The sequence below is a fragment of the Quercus suber genome, unplaced genomic scaffold, assembly GCF_002906115.3.
Source record: "Quercus suber isolate HL8 unplaced genomic scaffold, Cork oak 2.0 scaffold_20, whole genome shotgun sequence".
NCBI lineage: Eukaryota > Viridiplantae > Streptophyta > Magnoliopsida > Fagales > Fagaceae > Quercus > Quercus suber.
In genome coordinates, this window is record NW_027069485.1 from 1132688 (window position 1) to 1158722 (window position 26035).

Here is a 26035-nt window from a genome sequence, read left to right on the forward strand (position 1 = left end):
TTTACGGTTCAATGAATGGTCCGGTTTGAAAACCATGGAATAAGAATAACGATGAGAATAGCCTATATATTCTTGTAATCAATAGTTTACAATTATGAACAGTATTTGCATTTATAGATTCCATATTGCAATAATTCAATCTTTCAACAACTACGGAGTCAATTAAATTTGGTAATGGTTTGCTCAAGTTTGAGCAAATCATTTTTGGCTTAATTGATACCTCTTTATAATTAGTGTTATGCAAAATGTGAGGTTATATGTTCAAGATTCATCGGGTGTGTAATTTATCAATAAAGATAATGGTTAGATGCAAAGCTAGTTTTTTTTTTTTTTTTTTGGGAGAGTGAAAGGAGAGAAAAGAAAAGAAAAGAAATTAATTAGCAATAAAACTATTTTTTAAATTAAATTTATTTAAATACTTATTTAATTAATTTTTCTATTAAATGATTGCATTTCTTGTCCATTAACAGAATAGTAACACAAGGTGTCAAGGTTTGAGATGGGCATTTATCAAAGTTCAAAAACTTATTATTATTATTATTTATAATTCAATTGTACAATAATAAGAAGGGGAATTTGAATCCAACTTCTTCTAATAAAAAAGAGTAGACTATACCACTTAATGACAAAACTATTGATCAGGGGTATAATTTCAAATTAGAAGTACGATGATTAATTTGATTAAGAGTGTTTTCACTTTTTTCTCTAATAAAATTACAAAATAACTATAATAAGTGGATCCATCATATTTTCTTTAGTTGTTGGCTTGTGACCATCTTTCTTTTTCTCCCTCTTCAAACTTGTTTGCCCCTCACACAATATTTACAACAATTGATGTAAATCAATCTTCAAATTCCTTGCCTCCTTCTCTTCCTCCAACAATGAGCTTTATTGTGTCATATCTATACAACTATAAACAAATTTTTATGATTTTAACTTTGAAATATTGCTACATGCATATTCTAGGAGCTTTGATGCATGTTGTATAGTTTTGAAGTTGTTCAAGTTGATGCACCCTTTGTTCAAACTCGTATATGTATTACCAAATCATCACACAATTTTACTAGCTTCATGCCTTGTTTTTTAGGTTATATGTTGCCAATGGCTGTATGAGGTATGGTATATGTTTAGGAACTCTATTATAATTAGGTAAAAAAAGAAAAAAAAGAAAATGGAACCTTGCGATATTAAATAGAGTAATATTAAGTACACAATATTTTTCATAATTATTGATATTAATGACTTGTTATGAATGGAGCAACATCACATTTATCAAGGTTAATCACTAACATATTTTTATTATGTGATGATTTATTGCTCTCTCTCTCTCTGGTTCCTGAGTTGTGAAGGAGGCTAAAAATGGGTTGAAGGTAAAAACCGTAAAATGGCTATGTAATTGGGTTTGCTGAGATATGGCCTCTATTTTACGATCAACTTTCAGTTTGACCGTAATTTCATGTGTACTACCCACTCACTCTTAAGGGTGTAAAATATTTTCTCAATTTCTTTTACAATCGAAGCAAACTCAACCTAATTTCAAAGTTAAAACTTTTGATATATATAGGTCATATTAACAAGTTCTCTTAAAGTAATAGTTAATAATTTATTTTAAGAAAATTTTAATATAACTTTAATAAAAAATAAAAAATAAAATTATCAAAATATTAACTTTTTTTTTAAATATTTACTTTAAATAAATTATTAATCATTACCCTAAAGTAGTCGTTACTAATATTAACTTTTTAGCTAAAAAAAAAAAACTTTTTAGCTTTTTTGGCACCGCTGCTACGTCACTTGAAACTTAAACACCACACCACCAACATAGCCAATATCCAAGAAACTCACGCCCAAAATCATCGCCACCACCCCCAAACCCACGGCCAAACCCACACCTAAACCCATCTCCAACGCCATTATTGTTTTCTTTAGTACAACAACAGTGTCGTGGTTCTGTTTTTAGACAATAGGGATTTACATCCGATCCAACTCGCCGGGTCGACTCGCTCTCCATCTTCTCCTAAGTGAAGTGAGTTTCTCTCTTACTCTCATTTTTTGTTTCTCGCACTTTCCTACTAAAAATGAAAAACAAAAATCTGGGTCACTTGTCATTTGTCGATTCAGTACCCATTTTCACTGTTTTTCAAGGTTGGAGGAAAGCAATGTCAGACAATTTATCTACGTTGGACTCTCTACCTCATGAAATCCTGACCAATGTTTTCGTTCGCCTACCTACTTAATTGATAACTATACAACAACTATGAGAGAGATGAAAGATTATTATTATTATGAGAGTTTTAACAGTTCTTTATTATTAGACTAAGATATTAATTGATTTTTGACGTATGCGAGATTGAATCCAAATGTCTTATTCAATCATTAGAAATTTTATGTGCTAATTGAAACCTATATTATTATTTCTTTTTAGCTAACAATTTATTTTAAAAATTTTTTTACACAATTTTTATTAAAAAAAAATTATTAAAATTATTTTTTCATCATTTTTTTTAAATGAATTATTAATTAGTATTTCGCTTTTTTTTTTTTTTTAAATTTTTTATAAAGTTGCTTTTTACTTCCGACAGAGCTCATTAGAAGTTGTAGTTTTTTAGAATCTATTGGAAGTTGGAAGTTGTAGTTGACAGTGAAGTGATGCTCGTGAATTTTGCTTTACAGCTTGCTTGGTACGCCCAAGGAAATGATTACTGTAGCGGGAATTAATTGAGCTTCAGAGTTACTTGAACTCTGGAAGTTACGGAGAGAGACAAATAGAAGATGAAGGAGAATCAAAGAATGCAAAGACTGAAAGAGAGTAAGAAGGAGGTTCTGTAAATCGCCGGGTCGACTCGCTCTCCATTCTCTGCTGACTGAGAGTTTCTCTCTCTCACACCCACGAACACACATTTTTCTCGCATTGTCTTACTAAAAACGAAAAACCAGAATCTGGGTTGTTTGGTTTTTGTCGATTCAGTACCTATTTCTCAGTGTTACTGTCTTTTACTTTACAGTATCTTCAAGCAATGTCAGACAGCTTATCTTCTGAAGAAGTCTCCAAATCGATGTGTGACTCTCTACGTCCAGAAATCATGACTGATGTTTTCCTACGCTTGCCTGTAAAATCTATCATAACTTGCACGTGCGTCTCCAAAACATGGAAATATCTCATCCAAAACCCCACCTTCATTTCCAACCATCTCCACCACTCCAACAACAACAACCACCCCCTACTCCTCTTCGGACTAAATGAAGAAAATAAAAAAGTACAATACGTTTTGCATTTTGACGACAACCAAGATTTCAATGAGTACACCAGGTTTGATTGCGACCCTTTTCGTGTAGTGGGTACTTGTAATGGCCTCATCTTCCTTGCTGATGGTTTATACGGGTACTGTTATATTATCTATAACCCTTGTGTTAGAAAGTTTGTCAAGCTTCCTAAACCCAATATCAACTTCTCCGACTTCAACGCCTCTGGGTTTGCATTTGATTCCAAAACCAATGACTATAAGGTGGTGAGGTTTGTGACTCCTGAACAAAAAGTCCAAAAGGGTAAGTCTCCGGTGGAAGTTTACTCACTCTCCACTGGCAAATGGAGAATGGTTACTGCTTTGCCTCCTGTAGGTGCTGCACGTGATTCTTATTCGAATGCTTTTGTCAATGGAGCTCTGCATTGGGTTGCTTTGAGGAAGACTAGGAACGAACCTCTTTTTTTTGTTATGGTGTTTGATTTGGGGGAAGAGGTTTTCCGAGAGATAGCGCTGCCGAAACCTTCAGATCATTGGGTGAGCGTATCTATTTCAACGTATGGGAATTCCCTTGCCCTGAGGCAATTTTTTTTTCACGGTCTCAGATTCAGTATATGGGTGATGAAAGACTATGCGGATGCATCATCATGGACCAAAATTATAACTTTGCCTGATGAAGGTCTCATAGAGGGCATACCAAGGTCACATTGTATACCGAGGCCAATAGGTTTTAGGAAGAGTGGTGAGTTTATTCTGGATATGTATGGAGAATACCTCGTCTCACGAGACCTTGAGACCCAAGAGATTAAAGATCTTAGGATTCGTGGATATGGATGTTATTTGGTTGATTCTTATGTTGAGAGCTTAGTTTTACTTGACAAACCCAACCAACTAAGGAAAAGACAGAAAAGAAAGAGGAGCAACGACAGGCAAGATACATTTTATTGTCAAGCTTATTTTGATGGTTTTCCATTTTGTTCTTCATATATACCTGGCTTTGATTATGAGTTTGATATGAATATAAATTCTTATTGTTGATTGACTACCTTAATTGAGTGGCTCTATATTTAGAATAGATAGCAGATCAAAATTGTGGTTGTTTTCGGTTATACTGAGAAAACAAAGTGGTGTGTGTTGGTTATGAACTTTTAGCATGCTTATTTATCAATTGGTTGAAGATATTTGGACTGTGTGAGTATCATGTTTCCTGCCGCTTATAATTTACATTATATAGATAGATGTACTCAACTTATTCTTTCTTGATAATGTTACGATGGCCTCTTTAACTTCATGTTTTCACACTCGTACTAAATGTTCTGTGTGTTCTCCTGGGATTATTAAAAAATTTCTTAATTTATCAATTATGATCTATATATGCTAAAGATAATGCTTGTACATTTTAAATCTTCTACTACCTTAGATGCCTATCTTCTTACCACAGACATTCCCATAGAGCCATGTTCATTGAGAAGGCAGCTCACCAGTTGTCATTGCTTGCTTTGGTGTTAGGATCTTGGATATTGGGTAGTTCAGAGTATGAAAATTAAGCCATTGGCTAGATTCAAGGGTAGTGTTTCTGTTGCCTCCTAAGATGTCAGAGAGAGAATGAAAGACTAAAAGGTAAAACTGGTTTATTCATCAATTGATCATTATACAGCAATACAATTGAGCAGATCAATTGTTAACTACTTAATCAGCTTTAAAAACCGACTACCTCAAACACGCCTAACAACAACCAGCTGACATCATTGTTTCTACTAGTAACAGCTTATCACTTGACTTCTTTAACACTTGTACATTTCCACGTATACCTGTAAGACATGCATCCCAACATAGCACAGCAAGTACATATCATAATACTACTAACTTCTAATTTCAGCTTAGTGTTACCTCTAATCAATCACCCCAATGCATCAACTTCTTAATGTTTAGTTACACATCAGGTTCCTGACCTTTGGGTGGTTAAGAATTGAAAATGACTTTTTTATAATCCTCTTCTTCTTCTTCTTTTTCCCTCACTTCCCCCGGATAAGTAAATATAAATTAAAAATAAAAATGTAATTGCAGAAAACAGATTTGTGGACCAATGTTATATAAGATCCGCAGGTTCTTCTCAAGATGCAAAACACAGAATCGTTCTTGGTCCAAACACTCCAAACACAGGTAAAATCCTCTTCTTGAACTAATATTTTTTTAAGTTTTGTTCCTTGGCTTAATTTGAGTATTTTTATCCCAATAAAGTAGTAAAAATATAAGATCCATAGGTTCTTCTCGAGATGCAAAACACAGAATCACTCTTGGTCCAAACACTCCAAACACAGGTAAAATCCTCTTCTTGAACTAATATTTTTTATCTTTTTTTCCTTGGCTTAATTTGAGTATTTTTATCCCAATAAAGTAGTAATGCTTAGATGTATTGCTTTGTTGACACCATTTCCTTCCTTTGTTTCTCTTTTCCCTCTCTTCATCTTTTGTGAATGAGTTAGTTTTTTCTATTACACAATTGTATGAAGTAGATGCAAAACAGTGTCTTCCATGCTTGCATTGTGTGTGTGTGTGTTAAATTTATGCTTTCTTAGTGAATAAGAAAGCAGTTATGTCTATGCAATGGGTGTAAAGGTATTTATGGAAACTACCTATAAATCTGTTCTTTAATCTTAGGATATTCACATTGATGGGGTGGGATTGCATATTACATTTCACCATCTAATAAGGGCTTTGCTGGATACATTCAAACCGCAACATATATCACCGTTACTAGAAGAACCAGGGTTTAAATTCCCCCCTCCCCCTCTATAACAGTATAACTATCAAATTGTCAACAACAAAAAAAAAAAATGGCAACATAAGTTTAATTTTATTTTTCTAGTCATTTTATATTGCACATAAAATTTGAATTTTGTGTTAATATCCTGCAATGATAGCAAGTTTAAGAGACAAAACGAAATGGACTTGTTGATCAGATGGCCTCACTTGAAACATTAAATTGAAGGCCTTATTTCTATGTACAGGAAAGGCAGCAACCTTGGAGGTAGGAATTCATAAGGCTTTCTTTGGGACGGCGTTGATACTTAGAAATGGAGTGGCCTAACTTGGTGAGTTCAAACATAGGATTTCCAGTATTTAGGAAAATAATAATAATAATAACTCTTTTTGAGACATGTTTGCCATGCTTGCATTGGAATGAAGATACTTGCCAGTACTCTGTGTGTATAGTCTTCATCTTACAACATTTGGTCGCTAATGTTTCTTTAAATGTGTATAAGCACTATATTTGTGTGATAATTCTTCTTCTATGCAAGCATACAAGAGTTTTTGCCCCACTGTGCTCACTGAATATATTCCCTTACTTAGAAGGGATCATTCCGGAAGTCCATGATAGTTAGCATCTTTTTAGCCTTTAATTTTTCTTTAAATGAAAACATGTTGATGGAAAAATCAATCTTTGGTTCCTAGGAGTGATTTTTTACTGTTGCAATGAGATCTGCGATAGTGATGCTTAGTGAAAAAGGCAATGATATTGGTGATAATTTGTTAGTGTTGCTTGGCAAGAGATGTCAGTCGTGGTTTTTGGTTATATTTTTTCTTCTTATGAAGATTGCTAACTTTTGCAGCTAGTTTCTTTAACTTTTCCCCCATTTGGTCATTTGGGTGATTGTTTCTCTGCTTTGTAACTTTTCCTTATTTGGAGGCAGCAAGAGGCTGTAGGCAGTGGAAGCCTTTCCTTATAGACATTCCTATCATCCCTTGTGAAGGTGAAACTCAATCCAAAAGCAAAAAGAGTATGGCACTAGACCCCAAAAACAGTTTTAACAAAATGCAACCACAGATCAATTAGTAATATCAGATTCCGACCTCAAAAGAGATTATCGTTAGCAAGTCAATACTAAAGTAGATGGTTAGACGACAATCTGCAAAAGTAGCGCACAAAAGTTTTAAATCACCGAAACCTATCAAAAAGACACCTGAACTGAAATCCCTCCCTTTTTAACTACCGCCAGAAACACACTAGCTGTGCAAGACAAATCGTGTCAACAATGATGACTAACCCAAATCAACCTAAATCAAATTCACTCACAAATCATAGTGTTATATTATTACCAACATTCTTTTTAATTAAAAAGTTTCATATGCACCCAATGGGTCTTAAAGCCACAACCTTGCTGAAATGTCATTTGAGCTAAAAACTTACCAAAAACATGTAGGGAGAACAAAGCCCCATTATCAAAATGTGTTAGAATATTAAGTAAGTGATTATATTCGCTATGTTCTATCAACTTAAGCTTTTGGGACAGTTGATAATTTATCAAAATGCGCTGAATTTGGAGAAACATCAAAATTTTATACACTATCACAAAATTCAGGGACCTAAAAAAAATAGCGAACATGACCCAATTGCTAGCATCCTGAATTTAATTGAGTTGGAAAAACAAAAGTTAAATTGATGCTAAACCGGTGAAGAAAAATACCTCGACGAGTGCGGCTTCTTTCCTTGGGAAAGAACCAATGATAGAAGGAGAAACACCAACTGCCCTGGCACCAGCAATCATAGCCGCTTCAGTCCATCCCAACCGCACCTGCAATTACAAAATGGGCATTATTCTTCAGTCTTAGCAAAAGTCATTTGTGTTCTCTTAGGCAATTTATCAAACACATTGTGGGCATAAACAAAAAAGAGTGCAGTACGGACCACGTGGGGAAGCGAGGCTTGAAGCACTCGAGCTTGCTCGTCCTGGTACTCGACGTACCGCCGTTTCCTCTGAGTCTCTTGGGGTCCAGCTTCCTCGGCCGTTGAGGTTGACGTGGGGTCAGAATGATTACTCGTAGAGTGTTGATTTGGGTTTGGATTAAAGGTTTGATTAGGCGATGATTGAGGAATTTCAGAAGTGGAGGAGAAACGACAAGTGTTATTATCAATATTTTGATGATGAGGAAGAAGAAAAGGGAAACGGAGACGGGCTTTGATATTGATATTGCTGCCGGAAGGTGCACGGAGGAGGAGCAGACGCTTCGTCGCCGCTCGGTACATTTCCGGTCACTTCTACAGAGAACAAAGGGGAAGAGAAGAAGAGAAGGGTTTAGGATAGTTTGTTAATATTCGTTAAAGTACAAATATATAATATAAATAATTGTTTGAGAGGAGATTTTGAGGTTCCACGTTGTAGTGTGTGGTGGTGCCAAGTGTCATAGGGCTCTGCCAAGAGGAAAGTTTTGGCAAATAAATTTTTGGGTAAAATATTATTTTCGTCTCTAAACTATCACAAAAGTTCGGTTTTCGTCCCTAAACTTTCAAAAGTTCTATTTTCGTCCTTAAACTATTACAAAAGTTCGTTTTTCGTCCTTAAACTTTCAAAAATTCTATTTTCGTCCCTAAACTTTGCCAAACGTATTGATTTTCATCCCTCCTACATCAACACTCTGTCAAACCACGTTAGCACTCCGTCAGAACTTTTTAAAGTTTAGGGACGAAAATAGAACTTTTGAAAGTTTAAGGACGAAAACGAAATTTTGTGATAGTTTAGGGGCGAAAATAGAACTTTTGAAAGTTTAGGGACGAAAAACGAACTTTTGTGATAGTTTAGGGACGAAAATGATATTTTACCCTAAATTTTTCCACTTGTTTTGATAAATAACCTTGTATAAAAATAGTTTTTCATATTTTTTAGGTTTTAATTGCATAAAAAAATAGTCAATGGAAAATTATTTTTAATCAACATACTCCCATTTTTTACCTTCTCTCCCCTCCAATTGACTTTTTTAGTTCTTTTGAGAGATAGAGCGGAGAGGAAAAATACATTTTCTCTCTTGTTTGTTTCGATGAAAAATCTTATGTAAAGATAGTTTTATGTATTTTCCAGTATTTAATAGCATAAAAAAAATTAGTGAATGGAAAACTATTTTTGGTCAACATAAAAAGTATGGCTTAATTTTAGAGATTGTTATCCACTTATTTTTTTTGGAAAACACCTTTATCTCACAGCAAGCTAAATAAAGGGAGTTTGAAATTTTTTTTTCAACTCATTTAAGGTTACTACCAAACTAAATTGTGGCTGATGCTCTAGCAAAAAAGGCTAAATGTTGTACGGGGGCTACAAGTGTGGTTGGAAGACCTCCCTAAGGATATTGCCCATTTAGTCTTATTTGATGTTCATTGAGTTTTATGAATAAAGTCTCAGGCTATTCCTAATTTGGTTTCTTAACCAAAAAAAAAAAAAAAAGGTTCTACCAAACATAGGAAAATAATATAGTTTTATAGAAAAAAATTTTTGGAAAATGACTCATTTTCTAAAAAATATTATCACCGAAACAAACATAAAATTTAGTCCTCATAATTGTTGGATGCCTATATTAGACTCTTCAATAGATGAGATAACGCATATTTCACCAATTTTTAAATTCCTTTACTATGCTTTTTTTTTTTACCGTTAGTTAATTTTCTAAATATATTAGTTACGTGGTTGATTTTAAAATATTTTTATTATGTGAAAAATTCAAGTTTCTAAAACTCGAGTTCCACTAAAAACTTAAAAATATATATTATCAAATGATTTTCTTTATAGAACTTGAGTTCTAAAAATGGTCACATAACAAAAATGTTCCAAATTGATCACATAATTAATATGTTTGGGAAATTAGCCTAACGGGCAATTTATCATTTTTTGGACAATTATTGGTTTACATTATACTTTTACACTTTTTTATTATTTTAATTTTAATTTAAGTTATAGTCAAGCCAATGTTGGGCAATCCTCCAACAAATGGCTAGTAAGACCACCCAAGTCAATCAAGACCCTTATGGTCGGTAAGGCTCTCTTTGTTTTACCTAATCACCTAGTTAATGGCAATAGCCACAGAGCCTACAGTAGACTTCCTAAGAGGATGCTTATAATCATCGTGCAAGACTACTATGATCACAAGTTGGCTTCAAATTAGTATCAAAATTGGGCTTTTAGACTTAATGGTCCATCCACCACTATTATGGGCCTTTTATTTTATGTAAGGAAATGAAAGGTATTTCTTATTTGAAAAATGTTCCAAGCAGTGGTCATGATAATCGATTAATTGTGATGTTTGGTTCCAATTTCCAAATATATTGTGCGGCCTAGGTGTTAACCATGGATGTCAATTCATGGCCCTTTCGCTCTTCTTTCTTTTATCTTTAGGTTTCGGCCCCATTTTATTTAGCTCCCCTACCTCTTTTGCAAGAACATCATTATGGGCCATCGGTCCTTCAAGTTCATGCGAGGCCCATGTTTTAGTTCTCTAGCTTGAACTATTCCTTCAATTTTTGGGTGCCAACAAATGGACATCTACAAATTTTACCAGTTATAAACAAAAGGCTTTTAACTACTTTTTGGCCAAATTGGCCCAATACCATTAAATTTTGAAGTATTTTGCACGAAGACACTGTTTCGGAAATAATTAGCAAAATACCACCTTTTTAAGTACTCGAGTTTACCAAACTCGAGTACTACATTTTTCACTTCCACCGTGGCACAATGACATGGCAATTTTAAATATTTTCTTCGTACTCGAGCTTGGTGAGCTCGAGTACTATATTACTGAAGTACTCGAGCTCACCAAGTTCGAGTATTGTTCTGCCTGAACAAATTTTTTTAAAAAAACCCTGGCCATCTCAGCGTACTTACTCAATCTCTCACTCTCTCATCTATCACTTTCTCAATATCCCTCTCAATCTCGCTCTCACTTTCTCAATCTCCCTCTCAATCTCGCTGTCAATCTCCCTCTCAGCCTCGATCTCGCCGCGCAATCTCCCTCTCAGCCTCGATCTCGCCGCGCTCTCGCTGTCTCGCTCTCGCTCTCGCTCTCGCGCTCTCGCTGTATCGCTCTCGCTGTCTCGCTCTCGCTCTCGCGCTCTCGCTCTCTTCTTCGGCACCACAAGCTGTTCTTCTTTCTCTATTTCTCACGGCAACACAGGTTCAACACTCTAACTTTTCTCTTCTTCGTTGACCTCTCTATTTCTCTATTTCTGCTCAATCTGAATCCATATAGGCTCTGGGATGTGGGTTTCTTTGTGGGTTTGCTTGAGTTTCATTTGATTTATTGTGGTTTTTTTGGGGTTTTGTTCATTTGTTTGTGCGTTTTGTTTCATAGTATTTTCAATAATTTGTTTTGGGTTTGTCTTTATTTTCTATTTCTGTTATCTTTTTGTGGGTTTGTAATGCAAATTATGTGTTTGATGAAATGTTTCTATGAACTATCTATGAAATGCTTCTATGAAATGCTTCGTGGACTCGTTGAATTTGGTTAGGATAACATTTGCCGGTCTCATTTGGCACATTTAGCTTGTTTTATCAGTTTAGGATCTTAAGGGTTGGGAGTTTAGGAAGGATTTACCAAAAAATGATCATCTTAAATCCTATTGAATCTACCAAAAAAATCAGCTAAATTATATATGTACAAATTTTTAAAGATTCACAATAATAATTTTACAGATGCTTAATAAGTAAAACCACCGAAAAGCACAGGAGGTAGCATGTCAAACACATGTTTCTATAGGCCTTCTAAGCATCTTTGGTGTCTTTCTCCACATGCTGAACCAAAACAGAAACTCCTGCAGTAAAAATTCAAGGCATCCATGTTAATTTGTTTTAAATAGGAAAAAAAGAAACCCCTATTCCCAGCAAGAGTGAGTGAAAGTTTTGTCAAACATATGGGTCCATGTTTCAAATGGAAATGAAAAGAATGTTATTGATATGAATTTATAAACAACTCCAGACTCATTCTTACATTGCCAAACAAATGGGGTGCATATATAATTCATCTTGTGGGGAATTGTGCTAACAAAAAAAAACAAAAAACAAAAAATTCAAAATCAGGGGGAAAATGAATAAAAATGCAGAGAGGGGTATGGTGAACCTTAGTGAGAATCATATCCAAAGGACCTGCCCTTGCTTTTGAATCTCTGATCTCTATAAGAAGGTTCCATTACAAGTTTTTTTAACGATCTTTCATCAATATCTATTAATGATTTTTTTCACTTTTCATTACTAAATTTTGAATCAAATTGTAAAGTAATAGCATATTCTACTGCAATAATGCTATTATATGATTTTCTTCTGCAATTGAATATTAGACATATAAATATGTGAAGGCATTTATCTGAAACCATTCAAGTAAATAATATTATAACCACTTAATATATTTCACCTAGATTAGCTACAATTTACTAAAGCGTCAAAAGGCCAAAAAGGCTTTACTTTACACCAACAAAGAGAATGCCTTTATTACAAAAGAAGCGTAGATTCACAATAATAATTTAATATTTTTTGTAATTTACCCTATTGATAGTTGTGATTTGAAAAGATTTTGCTTTGAAAATCAGTCTGCGTAACATGTTGGTGCGTGCATATGCTTGGGTTGTTGGCCGAGTTTGCCATTGTATATCAAGAGATGGCTTATAGTTTACCATACTGACCACACCCACTGTGTTGCTAGATGGTTTATTATCATTAGTCATGCTGGGTTTCAGGTAGCATATTAAACATTGTATCATTTTTCCAGGTGAGCGTACGGGTGAGAGACAAGGCAGATCACTCGGTAATGAGCATCGAAAACCTACTGAAACATTTCGTGGAAGAAGTTGCAGCATTCCATTACGTTTTTGTTTATCATACTATTAGTAACAGTTACATTTGGTCCACTCATTCTTGTTGGTACCATGCCCCTGTACTATTATTTATACTTTGGTATAGATTGTTCCTTTGGGCTTTAGTCTCTCCATTAAACCAAATGAAAAGAAAAGAAAAAGAAAAGAGAAGCGAAGGGTATGTAAATCACTTTAGTCTCTTCAGTTTTTCTATTGTAATGGAATATTTTGATAGCAGTTTAATCTTGTTTGTACTTTGTATATATAACGACAACATAACAATCCCTTCGTTATATACGTACTATAGGTTCATATAATCTCCTTTCAAAATCAAATATTGGGTAATCCTAACATCATCCCTCAAAACTTGACCAAATTGGATTGAGTGGACCAAATGGACCGAATAGGACCAAAATAGACTGAAATGGCCCGAATAGACAGAATGGGATCTAATCGTGGAACCTGGAATAGCATTTGCATAACCGAATAGACAGAATGGGATCTAATTGTTGTCTGGTACCCGACCTTAAGAAACTCGAGTACTAATCTGCCTTAACAATTTTCTTTCATAAAAACACTTGGCGAAAGAATCCGCAGCAAACAACAATTAAGGCAGACTGGTACTCGAGCTTAGGAAAATCGAGTACCAATCTGCCTTAAGAAATTCTTTAAAAAAAAACACTTGGCCAAACATTTCGCAGCAAAATGGTATATGGCAGATTGGTACCCGAGATTGTTAAGCTCGAGTACCAATCTGTCTTAAGAAATTTCTTTTAAAAAAACTTGGCCAAAAAAATTCCCAGCAAAATTTAATAAAGCAGATTGGTACCCGAGTTTGGGAAACTCGAGTACCAATCTGCCTTAAGAAATTTATTTTAAAAAACTTGGCCAAAAAAATTTACAGCAAAATTTAATAAAGCAGATTGGTACCCGAGATTCCTAAGCTCGAGTACCAATCTGCCTTAAGAAATTTCTTTTGAAAACTTTGGCCAAAAAAACCCACGGGCCAATATTTAATAAGGCAGATTGGTACTCGAGCTTGGGAAACTCGAGTACCAATCTGCCTTAACAATTTTCTTTAAAAAAACAGTTGGCCAAGAAAATCCGCAGGAAAATGCAATCGGGCAGATTGGTACCCGAGTTTCCTAAGCTCGAGTACCAATCTGCCTTAAGAAATTTCTTTTGAAAACTTTGGCCAAAAAAACCCACGGGCCAATATTTAATAAGGCAGATTGGTACTCGAGCTTGGGAAACTCGAGTACCAATCTGCCTTAACAATTTTCTTTAAAAAAACAGTTGGCCAAGAAAATCCGCAGGAAAATGCAATCGGGCAGATTGGTACCCGAGTTTCCTAAGCTCGAGTACCAATCTGCCTTAAGAAATTTCTTAGCGTTGAAAAATTTGGCCAAAAAAATTCGCTGGCGCAAAATGCTATTACTGCTTGGTTATAGCTGCTTGAAATCTTTACATTGCTTTGAAATGGATAAGAGTCACAAGACACTACCAAACCCCATGAAACATGCACAAAATTTCCTCCATAACTAAAATGTGGCTTATATTGAAACAATCAAAGCGACCACCATTTTAAGAATTGTAGATTTGCAACAAACAATTTCAAAGTTGGTATAACTAACTTCAAATTAATAAAGATATAAAAGTTAATTGTAGCAAAATTCTTTAATCCATCTATTGAACTTGGCATGAATATGTGAACAACATTATCAATTTGCAGTCATCACCCATGCATTTCTGAAATTGGAGACCCCCACTTTCAACATGTAATCAGCTGCTACAACCTCTACGTCTTCTAGCTGGTATTCATCTTCAACACCATCATCCTCTGTCTCACCAGTGGTTGGATCAACCTAATAGTATCACAAAATGCATAAGTTAATAAAACAACAATGATATGTTCATGGTTGACATAAATTTTCCATATCCCATCCTTCATTTTGATAATGATATATGCTCAAGTACAAACAGTATGAGACACCTCTAGAAAGGAAGAACTTACAAAAGTGTGGAAGATATTTAAGTTCATCTATAGATAGTCATCTAAATATGAGACACCTCTTGTTGGCAACAGGACTACCTCCAGAATAATTTAACATCTTCTTCATGTAGAGAAAATGAAGTATGAAATCACTGAATTCAAATTAATGCCATCTATTTTTTTTTCCTTTTTTTTAATGGTAACAACAAAATATAGCCAATACTAATTGGTATTTGTTTTGAAGAACATCTATACATACTTAAGACATCAAGAGTTACTGCAAATGAAATAAAGTGACAATCCTCTTTAGAAATTGGAAATCAAAACCAAGTCCACACAATTGTCCAAAAAGATATCATACCATCTTACCCACACCGAGTGATCCATCAAAAATCATTTTGTCAACAAAAGACACCAATGCTTCTCCTGTTTCAGCAAACCTGGTGAGTAAGTCTAATTAATGATAATAAAAAAATAATACAAGATCGTAAAGAGAGCAAAAGACCTAAACAAAAGGATGTCACAGTTCTAACTTAGCGTACCTACTCCGCGAGACCACCACTCGTCGGTATCTCGTTCCGCTTAGGGCATGTTCTTCGGTTATGCCCCTCTTGGTCACACAACCGGCATTGCACCTTCCTCCCCCCCTCCTTCCACGGTGTGGTTCTTGGCCGTCTCCCACCCTCGTCCATCTCATTCCTGATTCGTGTTGAGACAGGGCGACCTTTTTCTCGGATCAATCGGGGGTTAGGGAGGACTTTTCGAGTTTCTTCAGGATCCGGCCATGATAATCTATCTTTCAACACTGGGAAAACGGGAGCATAGCTCCGGAATAGTGCGTCCACACTATAGCATGGGTCAATGTACTGCTCTGCATCATGTCGATACCTAATACAAACTGCAATGACATGTGAACATGGTATCTTGTACATTTTCCATTTCTGACATGTGCAAGTTCTTTGCAGCAGATTAACTCCATGTGTGTGATCCCCACGTCCAGCAGACCCTGGATTATGCGATGTATCTACCTGATATGATTGTTGTTGCGCACTCAATCTCGTCACCCTGTGACGCTCTGCCTTCGCCTTATTTCTCATGAAGATATCCGAGGCATATTTAGTCCATTTTTGTCCTGAATTCAACTGCGCTATGCTCTTATTGCGCCGATCATCAAAGTAAGCATTAAGTTTGAACCATGTGTATTTCACCATTGCCGTAATGGGCAAGCTACGAGCACCCTTTAGAACACCATTGAAGCACTCAGAGACGTTTGTAGTCATCGCCCCGTAACGGTAACCCTCGTCAAAAGTTAGAGCCCATTTCTCTTTGGGCACATCCTTCAGATATCGGTGTGCGTCCTGGTTGATATTCTTAATTAAATCAAAGGTGGCATTGAACTTTCGCTCCTGGGTAGCACTTGCTGCCCTCCATACTAGATTCTTTACAGTTTCATTGTTACATCTACTGTTGACGTTACTGCATAGATGACGAAGGCAGTAACGATGTTCTGTCATGGGAGGCCGTAGGGAAAAGTCTCGATTAGTGTCTCTGAAGATAGCTTGTATCCCAGGGTGTCTGTCAGATATGACACACAGGTGTCTCCGGTCGGTAACATACGTTCTTATACAACACAAGAACCAACCCCAAGTCTCTGTGCTCTCGCTTTCGACAACGGCGAAGGCTAGTGGATAAATCTTATTATTAGCATCTGTCGCCATTGCAATCATCAATTTTCCTTTATATTTTCCATAGAGGTGGGTTGCATCAATGCTAATCACAGGCCTACACTTCTTAAACCCAACAATACATGGACGAAACGCCCAAAATACAGACCTGAATGTACAGGTTCCTCGTTCATAATTATCATCTACTAGTAACTTATACTGTGTACCTGGACTTGCATCTTGAAGTCCTGCCAAAAAACGCGGCAACTCTGCATATGACTCCTTAAAATCCCCGTATATAGCTGCAACGGCCTTTTGTTTGGCATCCCATACCTTGTATGTGAACCATAATGATTACGTTAGAAATGAATACATGTTAAATAATTATAGCTGAAGAAAAAAAATCAGGACTTGTAAGGCTATAACCTGAATATTGTGCTTATACTTCACATAATATAAGGTATTCATGGGTTGTGGGGAAAAAATATTGTGCTTAAAGTTCACATAAAACTGATGTCTCTACATTGTATTGAAAAAAGAATGCAAGTTGCTAGAATACCTTGTAGTGAGATACTTCATGTTTTAAGTCTGCCAAAGCAACGTGGCGTAAGTTCTTTATCTTATACGCAGGGTCTTCTCGTATATAGCGCTCAAGTACGTATGCTAGAAACACTGAATCAATCATCCGACCATCATGAGCATTCTGAATTTTATCGCACATGTGGGGGCCCTTGCATTTTGCGATCTTCCAGACATTGTCTCCTTTGCAACAAATTGCACGGACTGACCATGGACAGGAATCATCCTCACAACTCACCATAAGCCTCTCTGAGTCTGAATACTCAGTTTTGAAGCTAAAATTCTCTTGCACTGCGTACCAGGTCAACGCATGTCGTACTGCCAATTTAGTTGCAAATACCATCCCTTTCAGTGGCTGCTCCCCAGGTGTCCAACTTGATACTTCCGCTTGCATAACCGGTGATGGATCAAACATATTATCCCAAGTGTTTTTGGTGAACCATTCCGGTGTAGGATCGGGACCGGGGCATGTATCTCTATTCTCTTCTACAACCACATCTTCAATATGATCAACATCCTCATGTTCACCCATGGTATCTAGGAACTCTTCGAAGTCATCCCTAGTAACATCAATATGGGTTGCATCATCAGCAACTCCGTAATCATCTTCATTTTCAAATGTGCCCCCATGCAGCTCATCATGAGATAAATGCTCTCCTTCATGCATTTCCTGGGGCCCTGCCTCCTCCTCAGTTGAGTTCACACCAGGAAATGCCTGCCATGGTTCATTGTCATACCCATCTCTTGTGTTCTCTACACACCCTTGATAAGATTGCAATGGTATTGACTCGATGTGCTCATCTATAGTTCCATCCAAAACAGTATGTTGTGAACCCTCTCCAGCCTCTACTATGGTGGGCTCAACAGTAACATAGAGCTCCGAAGCAACAAATCCTTTCACCACCATTTGTTCAACAACTTCCCACATCATCTTCACTTCAGCGCCACCCGATAATTGTAGTGACTTGTAGACAACTTGGGTGCCTACAACCAATTGAGGTGCTCGATACACGATTGAAATGTTATGCCTAGACTGGTCTAACCCCATCGCCTTCAATATTCTTCGTTTCAAATTCATAAGCCCTATCCCACGCTTCACCTTAACACATTTTTGCTTTTGGTTTGAGCCTTGGTATGACAACCCATTTAACTCATGATAATACGTCTCTCCATCGTAGTACACATAGAAAAAGTGAAAATCCATCACCGACCTATTATTAACAATATTAAAAGTTGTCATAAACTATAAATAGTTACATAAATTTGGCATATGATAAAAAGTATTTCTATTCAAAATCAAACTCCTTGACTATGTGTATAGACATATAAATAATTGAATCTCGATCATAATGTGCACTTAACCATATATATATATATATATATATATTTTATACACATATAAAATAAAAAAATGTCAACCATTTCGACTTTATTTTATTAAGCCAATTTCTTTGTTGAGAAATGAATTCATATTATATGCAAGTTTTATATAATGTAAGTATGAGAAGGAAAGATTATATTAAGAAACAGTACGGTAGGAAAAGGGAAAAATATACCAAACCATATATACAGCCCCACTTTTATATTAGATAATTTTAAATTGTGAAGAAATTGATAACTTGGTATAAATAGAAAGAAAAAAGGAGTTTACATAATTTATAAGTTTATATTAATTGCATATTATTATTATTTTTTTTTACTTTATCGAAAAAAATAGTTAATGTTATTAGAATTTTATTATAAATTTTTTTCCAATTTACCTTACAATTCTCAAATCTCTAACCTTGAACGAGTAAATGCTATCAATATGATTTATGTTTTCATTTCTTTCTTTATGTTTAGCATATAGGTAGAAAATATTTCTTGTCAATTTTCATATTAATTTTATATTGATGGTTCTGAACTATTAATGCCAGTGAGTACTATTATATTTCTACTATTATATTATGTAATTAAATTTAATACTCATTTTGAGGTGAAAATGGCCAAACTCATTACACAGTTAAATTTCCACTACATATATAGAACTATGTATGTATCAAATGTTGTACACAGTTAATATTGCAAAACTCATTACATGAAACTCATGCATAAAAATCTCATACGAAAACAATCTAAAAACTAAGCATTGAAGTCATTTAACCCATGTAGAAATATCAAAAAACTAAGCATTGAAGTCATTTAACCCATGCAGAAATATCAAAAACTAAGCATTTAACAATACCTCTATCTACTAGTCACAAGAGGGTTGAACGTTGGTTGATGGAGACAATGACACAGCCCAAAGAATTGCAGACGGTGACCAAACAAGAAAATTTACGCTGGAAAGATCTCACTCGCGCAGGAAGTTGGAAAGACTCGGAACTGAATGCAAGTACTGAATGGAAGTAATAATGTTGGCTGGTGATTATTTTTTAACGGTACTCGAGCTCAAAGAACTCGAGTACCATTAACCATACATTTATTACGACGGTTGGAGCCAGTACGGAGTTGTGAGTAGGTGGTAATAATGAAATGTGGCACTAGGTACTCGAGCTTCCTAAACTCGGGTACTATAGAAATAAAGTACTCGAGCTTGGTGAGCTCGAGTACTTCAGTAATATAGTACTCGAGCTCACCAAGCTCGAGTACGAAGAAAATATTTAAAATTGCCATGTCATTGTGCCACGGTGGAAGTGAAAAATGTAGTACTCGAGTTTGGTAAACTCGAGTACTTAAAAAGGTGGTATTTTGCTAATTATTTCCGAAACAGTGTCTTCGTGCAAAATACTTCAAAATTTAATGGTATTGGGCCAATTTGGCCCACACTAGAAGCAGCAAAGAAGACGCTGCATCCTTATCTTTACCTGGGCTTAATGGGCTCACACCCAAATCACAATACTCTTGGTTTAATTGGCCTGGGCCAAGTCCAGACAAACTAGTCTTAGAGCAACCACCTGCCTTATAGACACTCGGGCTTGATATCTTTTAATGGTTTATGGGCTTTTAACGAAAGTGGGCCCAACGCCACACTGTTTTCTTCACCCTTTTTATCGTAATCCCAGAAATGAGAAAACCCACCTCCTACAATTCTCTTTGACTTCTACAATCAAACCTTTCCTTAACCAACTAGAATTCCTATGATCACGCTCCTTACCAGAATTTGAAATCGTATTAAATCTCAAAGGAAATCTAATTTTATTTCCTTGTGGGATTTTTGCCTCAATTTGATTCTCCCCATTAATACACCAATCCCTCCCCTCCACACCACCCACGGGCATCGGAGCAGAATTTCCAGTTTGAGTATCACCAACCACCACCTGCAGCTGCATGTAAGGATTATCTCTCGGGGATTCAGTCAATCTCTCCGATATTCGAGTCGTAACCTTATCTCTGATAATAGGCTGTTGTGCTCGCTTCTCTGCACAGGACCTTGTAGTGTTTCTACAAAGGTTCGAGTAGAGTGAACCTCTGAAAGCAGCTTATGCTTATGAGGAATGAACTTTAGACCACCCATCGCATATTGTGAAGGATTCAATAATCTACATAATTCAATCCCAAACACCCTCCAACCTTGTTGCGCCTTTCCCGCCAAGATAACAATAGTTCTCCTACGCCCATGACTTTGAGTTCAGTCACTAATAAGTACTGACAACTAATTGGAGCCCCGTTGCACCGTGTATGCAATATCTCATTCTCTAAACGTGAAAAAGTGCTTGGGTGTTCAACACTATGCATAAGCCATTTTGCAGCATGTTTGCCCCTAAAAACAGATTTCATGTAGTACTTTCCCCGTTCAAAAATTTTAAGAGAGAACAAATTTCCCCCTTCCTCAACCACCAATTGAAAGAATTTAGATTCAATAAAAAAAAAAAAAAAAAAAACTGCAAAATCCACCTATGTCAATCTGAAAATACACCAAAAACAAGAGATAAAAAACAGTTTCTGACTAATTTGAGGTAGCCCGGCCTCCAGTCATCAACATAATTCTCCTGTCTTTATATAAGTAAAGATCAAAAGAATGGAATTCTGGTTTCAAACAAGATAAATTGTAACATTTATGAATTTATAGCATATACTCTTTCTATGTAATGGGGCAAAGAGAGCTTACGCATGTTAAAACTTTCTGGGTTTTTTCTAATAAATATAACTACTAGGATTTAGTCAAAATGATCAATTATCTTTTTAACTCCTGGACAGACACAAGTCATTGTTTTATACGACTATGAAGACACAATTAATTCTCCTAACAGAACAGGTGTTGCAGCAAGAACATCTCGGAGCTTAATCTCATCTGTATTGATCTTTTAACAAACATCCCTAGTTACAGTATTGATTCAATTACGACATATGAGTACATGTAGGTGGGGAAGGAAATAAGCTAATTTCAATGAGGCTAAGTTGTAGAGCCATGGTTCACTCAAAATCTGAAGGAATCATCTGGTCCATACTTACGCCTGATATTATAATGGTCAAACTTCGGATTGTCATAATCCACTGCCTTTGTCTCAACAGGTTTCGGCTCTGTCACCACTGCTTCATAAGCCACTTCTCCACTCTTTTCTCGCTGGCGATGCCTTGTTCTTTCTTTCTGGCTCTTAGACTTGCTATAAGGAGGAACCTCACCTGATCCATAGAATTCTGCATACTCTTGTCGTTTTGATGACCGGTGCTTGCTTGACAATGAGGGATCCTTAAAACTATTTGATTTATTCTTTGGGGGCTTCATTTCTGAGTATTTATCACTTGTATTAGGTGTATGGGCCTGTCGAGTTTCAGAAAGAGGTGCAGGAGTACTCTGCCTCTGAACTAATGTAGGCTCAGCTTCATCTTCAGGCATCCGGAGAGAATCTTTTAATGGAGTGAGGCCTTTCTTGGAGCCATTGGGTCTGAAATGAGCGGGTAGAAAGGAAAGGAATATGCCAGCCAATGCTTCAAATGCAAGCTTGGACAGATCAATGATCAGCTGTCCAAAAGATGGCCATCCTGGCTCCTCTTTTATGCTCTCTACAATGGGAGTGGGCTTTTCCTTGCTTGAGTGTTCCTTAAATTTGCTGTCTAAAGGTTGCTGCTGCACCATTAACGCATTAGGTTAAGCCAACAAGCAAGTGTGCATAAAGGGCAACTATTTTTTAACAGAAAAAAGAATATGGTTTGAGCTTCTAAGACAAGGAAAAACAAACATTCAAGACTAAAAATACAACAGATATGGCAGTGAAGCTGAAGACCAGGTTAAATAATAGCTATTGGCACATGAAAGAGAGAATCAGAAAGCCGTGTCACATAATAGCTAAGAAAGATATATACACAGTGAACTTAAAGAACTTTTGCAAATTCTTTTTAAGGAACTTGGTGACAGAGTTGCACATTTTAATTAGCAAGAGCGTATTTGGCTGTGGAGAAGGCAGAGAAAACTGAATGGAACTTAAGTAGGAAACCATAGTTGGAATAGACATAAGCATCTATATTTTCTATCTTCTCCATTTAATCAGTTGAAAGAGATATACCGTCCTAGATAAGAAAGACGGTCCAAATCCCTGCTGAAGCATACACGTAGCATATCCTGCCAAGACGGCACCAACAACCATAAGCACATCTGCCAAAACATCCAAAGTAAACTAGTCAAAATGTGGCAATGCAACCAGAGCCTCAACAATGACAAAGAAGCAATAATTCCTATTTTTATATGGAACATAATTTTATTAAATTGAAACAAAATAACATAGTTAATACATGGAATGAGGAAGTCTGGGACTTCATCTATTCAAAACAACTAATCATCAACAATCTGTGCATATCTAGCTAAAGCATGTGCAACCTTGTTGCCTTGCATTTCTTCATACAAGCTTTGTGACCATCAACACTAGCATATCTTGAGAGTAAGTCAGAAATGCAATCTAAGCATCAATGATTTTAAAAAGATACATAATTCCATTTCAATTTTGATACAACATGGATAGAGAGACCTATCTCAGGGAAATCCCTACACCTGCTAAAGATTCAGTAAGGGGAAAAAAGGTAAGAAATATAAAGAGAGTATGACTATATTCTTGAAACTAAGCCATAGCCATGACAAATACAGAAGAGTTTTTTTTTTTTTTTTTTTAATTACTATATTTTGTATCACTTGAAGAAACAACACGAGAGGCCTGCATCTTGAACAAAATACAGAGCAAAGATGTAGGACAATGTGACATTCTTCATCTTTCCACAACATCTAGTTGTCTTGTGTACCGTGCAATTATTGGCACATCTTCAAGGTCCACCAATTTATATTTAAGAACAAAATACATTGACATTGGACCAAAAGGCACCAAATATAAAAGAATTTCTATTTTAATTTCATAAACATGGCACTAGTGATTTATCAGTGAAGCCACAGAAAAGAAGTTACAACCAGCATGAAACAATGGGCTTCTTACAGCTTAGACGGCACACCAACTGCAAGATGGAGCCTAGGAATTTCAGTTCTGTAACTTGGTTTACTCATGTTGTTTTCCATTCAAGGAACAAGTATCATTGTGGCATCAATGGTGGGGATCTGGAATTATGCTAAATATGAGCACATGCATGATGTTCTAACCCAAAGGTTTATAATGAAGAGTAGGTGATCCTGAGGGTAGCCAAAGGATAGGCAAATAAAAATGTCACCCTGACACTCTAGTTCAGCTAACTAGGGCATAGCTTTTATCATAGATTTCCTAGACGCTCTCTTGGTTGGATGGAAAGCACATGCTATGCTTTAACATTTCCTAGTAACCAACTAGTGTGTCAAACACTAACTCAAAACTAGTTTATTATTCATTAGTGTTCAATTGGAGATCTACATCTGTGCACAGCTCTAACTTACAATGTCTAGGATGCTAAAGTTCTTTGCTTCTTTTCTGGTAACAGAATCTACAACAACAATCACTATTTGATAGTTTATGATGTGATGATAAAAGATAAAAGGTCTTCTATTGTTTACATATCCATTGACTATCAAACACCACCTTTTTTTTTTTTTTTTTAAGTCACATATATAGATGTTGACGTGGGCCCATGTGTGGCTTGAATTGCCACAAGCCCATGTTAGTCAATTTAACCAGTACAAGTAGGAGAAGATTTTCCTCCTATGCCAACTTAACACAAACATATATATATATATATATATATTGGTATTGTGTGTTGCGGCAAACAGAGTGTATTGTCCAAATTAATCTAGAGTGGTAGCCGCATGTTCTTTGTCTTGCAAGTCTTGTGAAAGAGAGCAAGGGTGTAATTGGGATTTGGGTTTCTTAAGAGTGTTCTTGTGCATTGTTGCATCTCCCTATTTTTATGGTAAAATTTCTCCGTTGCCACCTATGAAACCACGTAAATTCTAGTGTTCTTATTTTGTGTGCTTGTCATTTATTTCAGCTTTTAATATTATTGATTTGAGTCCTAGGGGTGCTATTTGCAAAAAAAAATAGACAATTAACCACATACATAGCCATGTATGTTTCTCTTTCAAGGATATGCAGTTACTGCCACCTGTGCTCATGTCCAACCATAAATTTCTGTGGATCTACATGAAGGTTTCATAATGAAATCCGTTCACAAATAAGGAATGGACATTTGCCTTTTTAAGAAATATGATATGCCTATGACTTTTGCATGTACAAATTCTTCATTTAGGACTCATAGCAATGCTCAAGACATGATCCTCACGACAACCTTCACTCAGCTCAGTATCGCACAAGTCATGAGGACAGGTGTCATATGAGATTCAATATTTTGGAAAAGTCATAGCTGCCCCCAACACAGCAGGAGGCTGAACCATGAACACAGTGAGTGTGGATGTTGAATATTGACAATTGGAAAGAACTTTCATTAATACATGTGCCATAGGAAGTGGAATCTGAAAATGCACTTACAGATGGCATGACCTCATGACTGTTAGGATGGCTGGCACTGTTCAAAACTTGGACGGGTTTAGACACAGATGAAGATGATGACCATATTAGCATACGAAGAAGGACTAGAACCCTGGTGTACAAGATGTATAAGGCCATTGATACTTCGTTAGATTTCCATGATCATACAGATGAAATATCTTCTTTGTAATTTTTTAAGATTCTTTGTGTTCATCATCATGAACATGAAGTAATCTTCTCTTTCAATAAATGTTGTTATTTATTCAAAAAAAAGAAAAAGAAAAAAGAATGAAAGATCTTTATTCTATTGTTAAACATGCACTTCATTCCTTAAAATCTGTCTCCATATAAAAACAAATAGAGAGAATTCTGCAGTGAGAGGGTGGGGGGGGTTGGGGGAAAACTATGAACAACCCCCAATGATGGTACTCCTACATTTGGTATAAAAGATGCAGTGCATCTTAGCTAGCTATTTTGTGTATTCTAGTATTTATGCTTTTTTAACAATCAACAAGCTTACTATTTGTATTAAAGGTAGTTAAAGAATAAAATAGGAGCCTAATTAGTTACTTAGGAGCTAAGTTAGTTGTATAAGGGAAAATCAGATGCTAAGATGCCTTTAGTACTAAAGCCAGCCAATGGCATGCTTCCTTGTCTAATAAATAGACAACCAAGTGTAATTTGTAATCAGTTCAGTATTGAACAAAAAGTCATAACTAAGAGGTATTTCCAAGAGTGTCTCTTGGAGAGTTGATACACCCTAGCCTACTCTAAGCAACTTGGTCTTTCCTTTCAAAATCCAAGCAATCTCATCATCCATCGTATAGTCCAAGTGTAGAAACAGCAATTAATATAATTATGCATCAATCTTCATTATAAAGTCCTCTAATGCAGAAACCAAACAGTGATCACCGACAAATAAGGAGACCCCATGCCAAGGATGCACAGACACAAACACGAACATGGGTACGAGTATGATATAGCGACACAAGAAATTTTTGAAAAATTATAACGTGATACGATAGATAGGACACTATTACAACACAAATAAGACATAGGTCCATGCTTCCTAG

The 26035-nt window shown here is 36.0% G+C and overlaps 4 protein-coding genes and 1 non-coding gene across 6 annotated transcripts; 1 reads left to right on the forward strand and 4 right to left on the reverse strand.

The window, feature by feature from the left end:
* The first annotated feature begins 2642 nt into the window (after window positions 1-2642).
* On the forward strand, window positions 2643-6664 carry LOC111996064 (F-box protein CPR1). Its single transcript, XM_065762681.1, has 3 exons — window positions 2643-5405; window positions 5507-5563; window positions 6254-6664. The coding sequence occupies exon 1, from the start codon at window positions 3018-3020 to the stop codon at window positions 4278-4280; it is 1263 nt and encodes a 420-aa protein (XP_065618753.1). The 5' UTR covers window positions 2643-3017; the 3' UTR covers window positions 4281-5405; window positions 5507-5563; window positions 6254-6664.
* On the reverse strand, window positions 5296-5426 carry LOC111996228 (small nucleolar RNA snoR2/U65). The gene has a single exon (XR_002881210.1). It is a non-coding gene; the product is annotated as a small nucleolar RNA snoR2/U65 (small nucleolar RNA).
* A 1014-nt stretch (window positions 6665-7678) lies between the features above and the next one.
* Window positions 7679-8271, reverse strand: LOC111996687 (uncharacterized). Its single transcript, XM_065763012.1, has 2 exons — window positions 7933-8271; window positions 7679-7819 (listed from the first exon to the last, which is right to left on the reverse strand). The coding sequence occupies exons 1-2, from the start codon at window positions 8269-8271 to the stop codon at window positions 7679-7681; spliced, it is 480 nt and encodes a 159-aa protein (XP_065619084.1).
* A 6302-nt stretch (window positions 8272-14573) lies between these two features.
* Window positions 14574-16563, reverse strand: LOC136063102 (uncharacterized). The gene is made up of 3 exons (XM_065763015.1): window positions 15392-16563; window positions 15207-15285; window positions 14574-14717 (listed from the first exon to the last, which is right to left on the reverse strand). The coding sequence occupies exons 1-3, from the start codon at window positions 16561-16563 to the stop codon at window positions 14574-14576; spliced, it is 1395 nt and encodes a 464-aa protein (XP_065619087.1).
* A 4784-nt stretch (window positions 16564-21347) lies between these two features.
* On the reverse strand, window positions 21348-22700 carry LOC112021898 (uncharacterized). Of its 2 annotated transcripts, none has more exons than XM_065762684.1 (2): window positions 22575-22700; window positions 21348-22138 (listed from the first exon to the last, which is right to left on the reverse strand). In XM_065762684.1, exons 1-2 carry the CDS (start codon window positions 22653-22655, stop codon window positions 21488-21490), a joined length of 732 nt encoding a protein of 243 aa, XP_065618756.1. In that variant the 5' UTR covers window positions 22656-22700; the 3' UTR covers window positions 21348-21487. The 2 variants fall into 2 exon arrangements, with proteins under 2 accessions (XP_065618756.1, XP_065618761.1); XM_065762689.1 differs by having other exon boundaries at window positions 21348-22135; window positions 22575-22695.
* Window positions 22701-26035: the final 3335 nt, after the last annotated feature.

Bases quoted from the DNA above. Each gene is read 5' to 3' on its own strand.
- LOC111996064 (XM_065762681.1), top strand. From the start codon at position 3,018: ATGTCAGACAGCTTATCTTCTGAAGAAGTCTCCAAATCGATGTGTGAC.
- LOC111996687 (XM_065763012.1), bottom strand. From the start codon at position 8,271: ATGTACCGAGCGGCGACGAAGCGTCTGCTCCTCCTCCGTGCACCTTCC. The intron at 7,820-7,932 runs GTCCGTACTGCA...TTGTAATTGCAG, and splicing joins AAGCCTCGCTTCCCCACGTG to GTGCGGTTGGGATGGACTGA.
- LOC136063102 (XM_065763015.1), bottom strand. From the start codon at position 16,563: ATGGCGACAGATGCTAATAATAAGATTTATCCACTAGCCTTCGCCGTT. The intron at 15,286-15,391 runs GTAGGTACGCTA...CTTACTCACCAG, and splicing joins ACGAGTGGTGGTCTCGCGGA to GTTTGCTGAAACAGGAGAAG. The intron at 14,718-15,206 runs GTATGATATCTT...TGATACTATTAG, and splicing joins CACTCGGTGTGGGTAAGATG to GTTGATCCAACCACTGGTGA.
- LOC112021898 (XM_065762684.1), bottom strand. From the start codon at position 22,655: ATGGTTGTTGGTGCCGTCTTGGCAGGATATGCTACGTGTATGCTTCAG. The intron at 22,139-22,574 runs GTATATCTCTTT...TTAATGGTGCAG, and splicing joins CGTCTTTCTTATCTAGGACG to CAGCAACCTTTAGACAGCAA.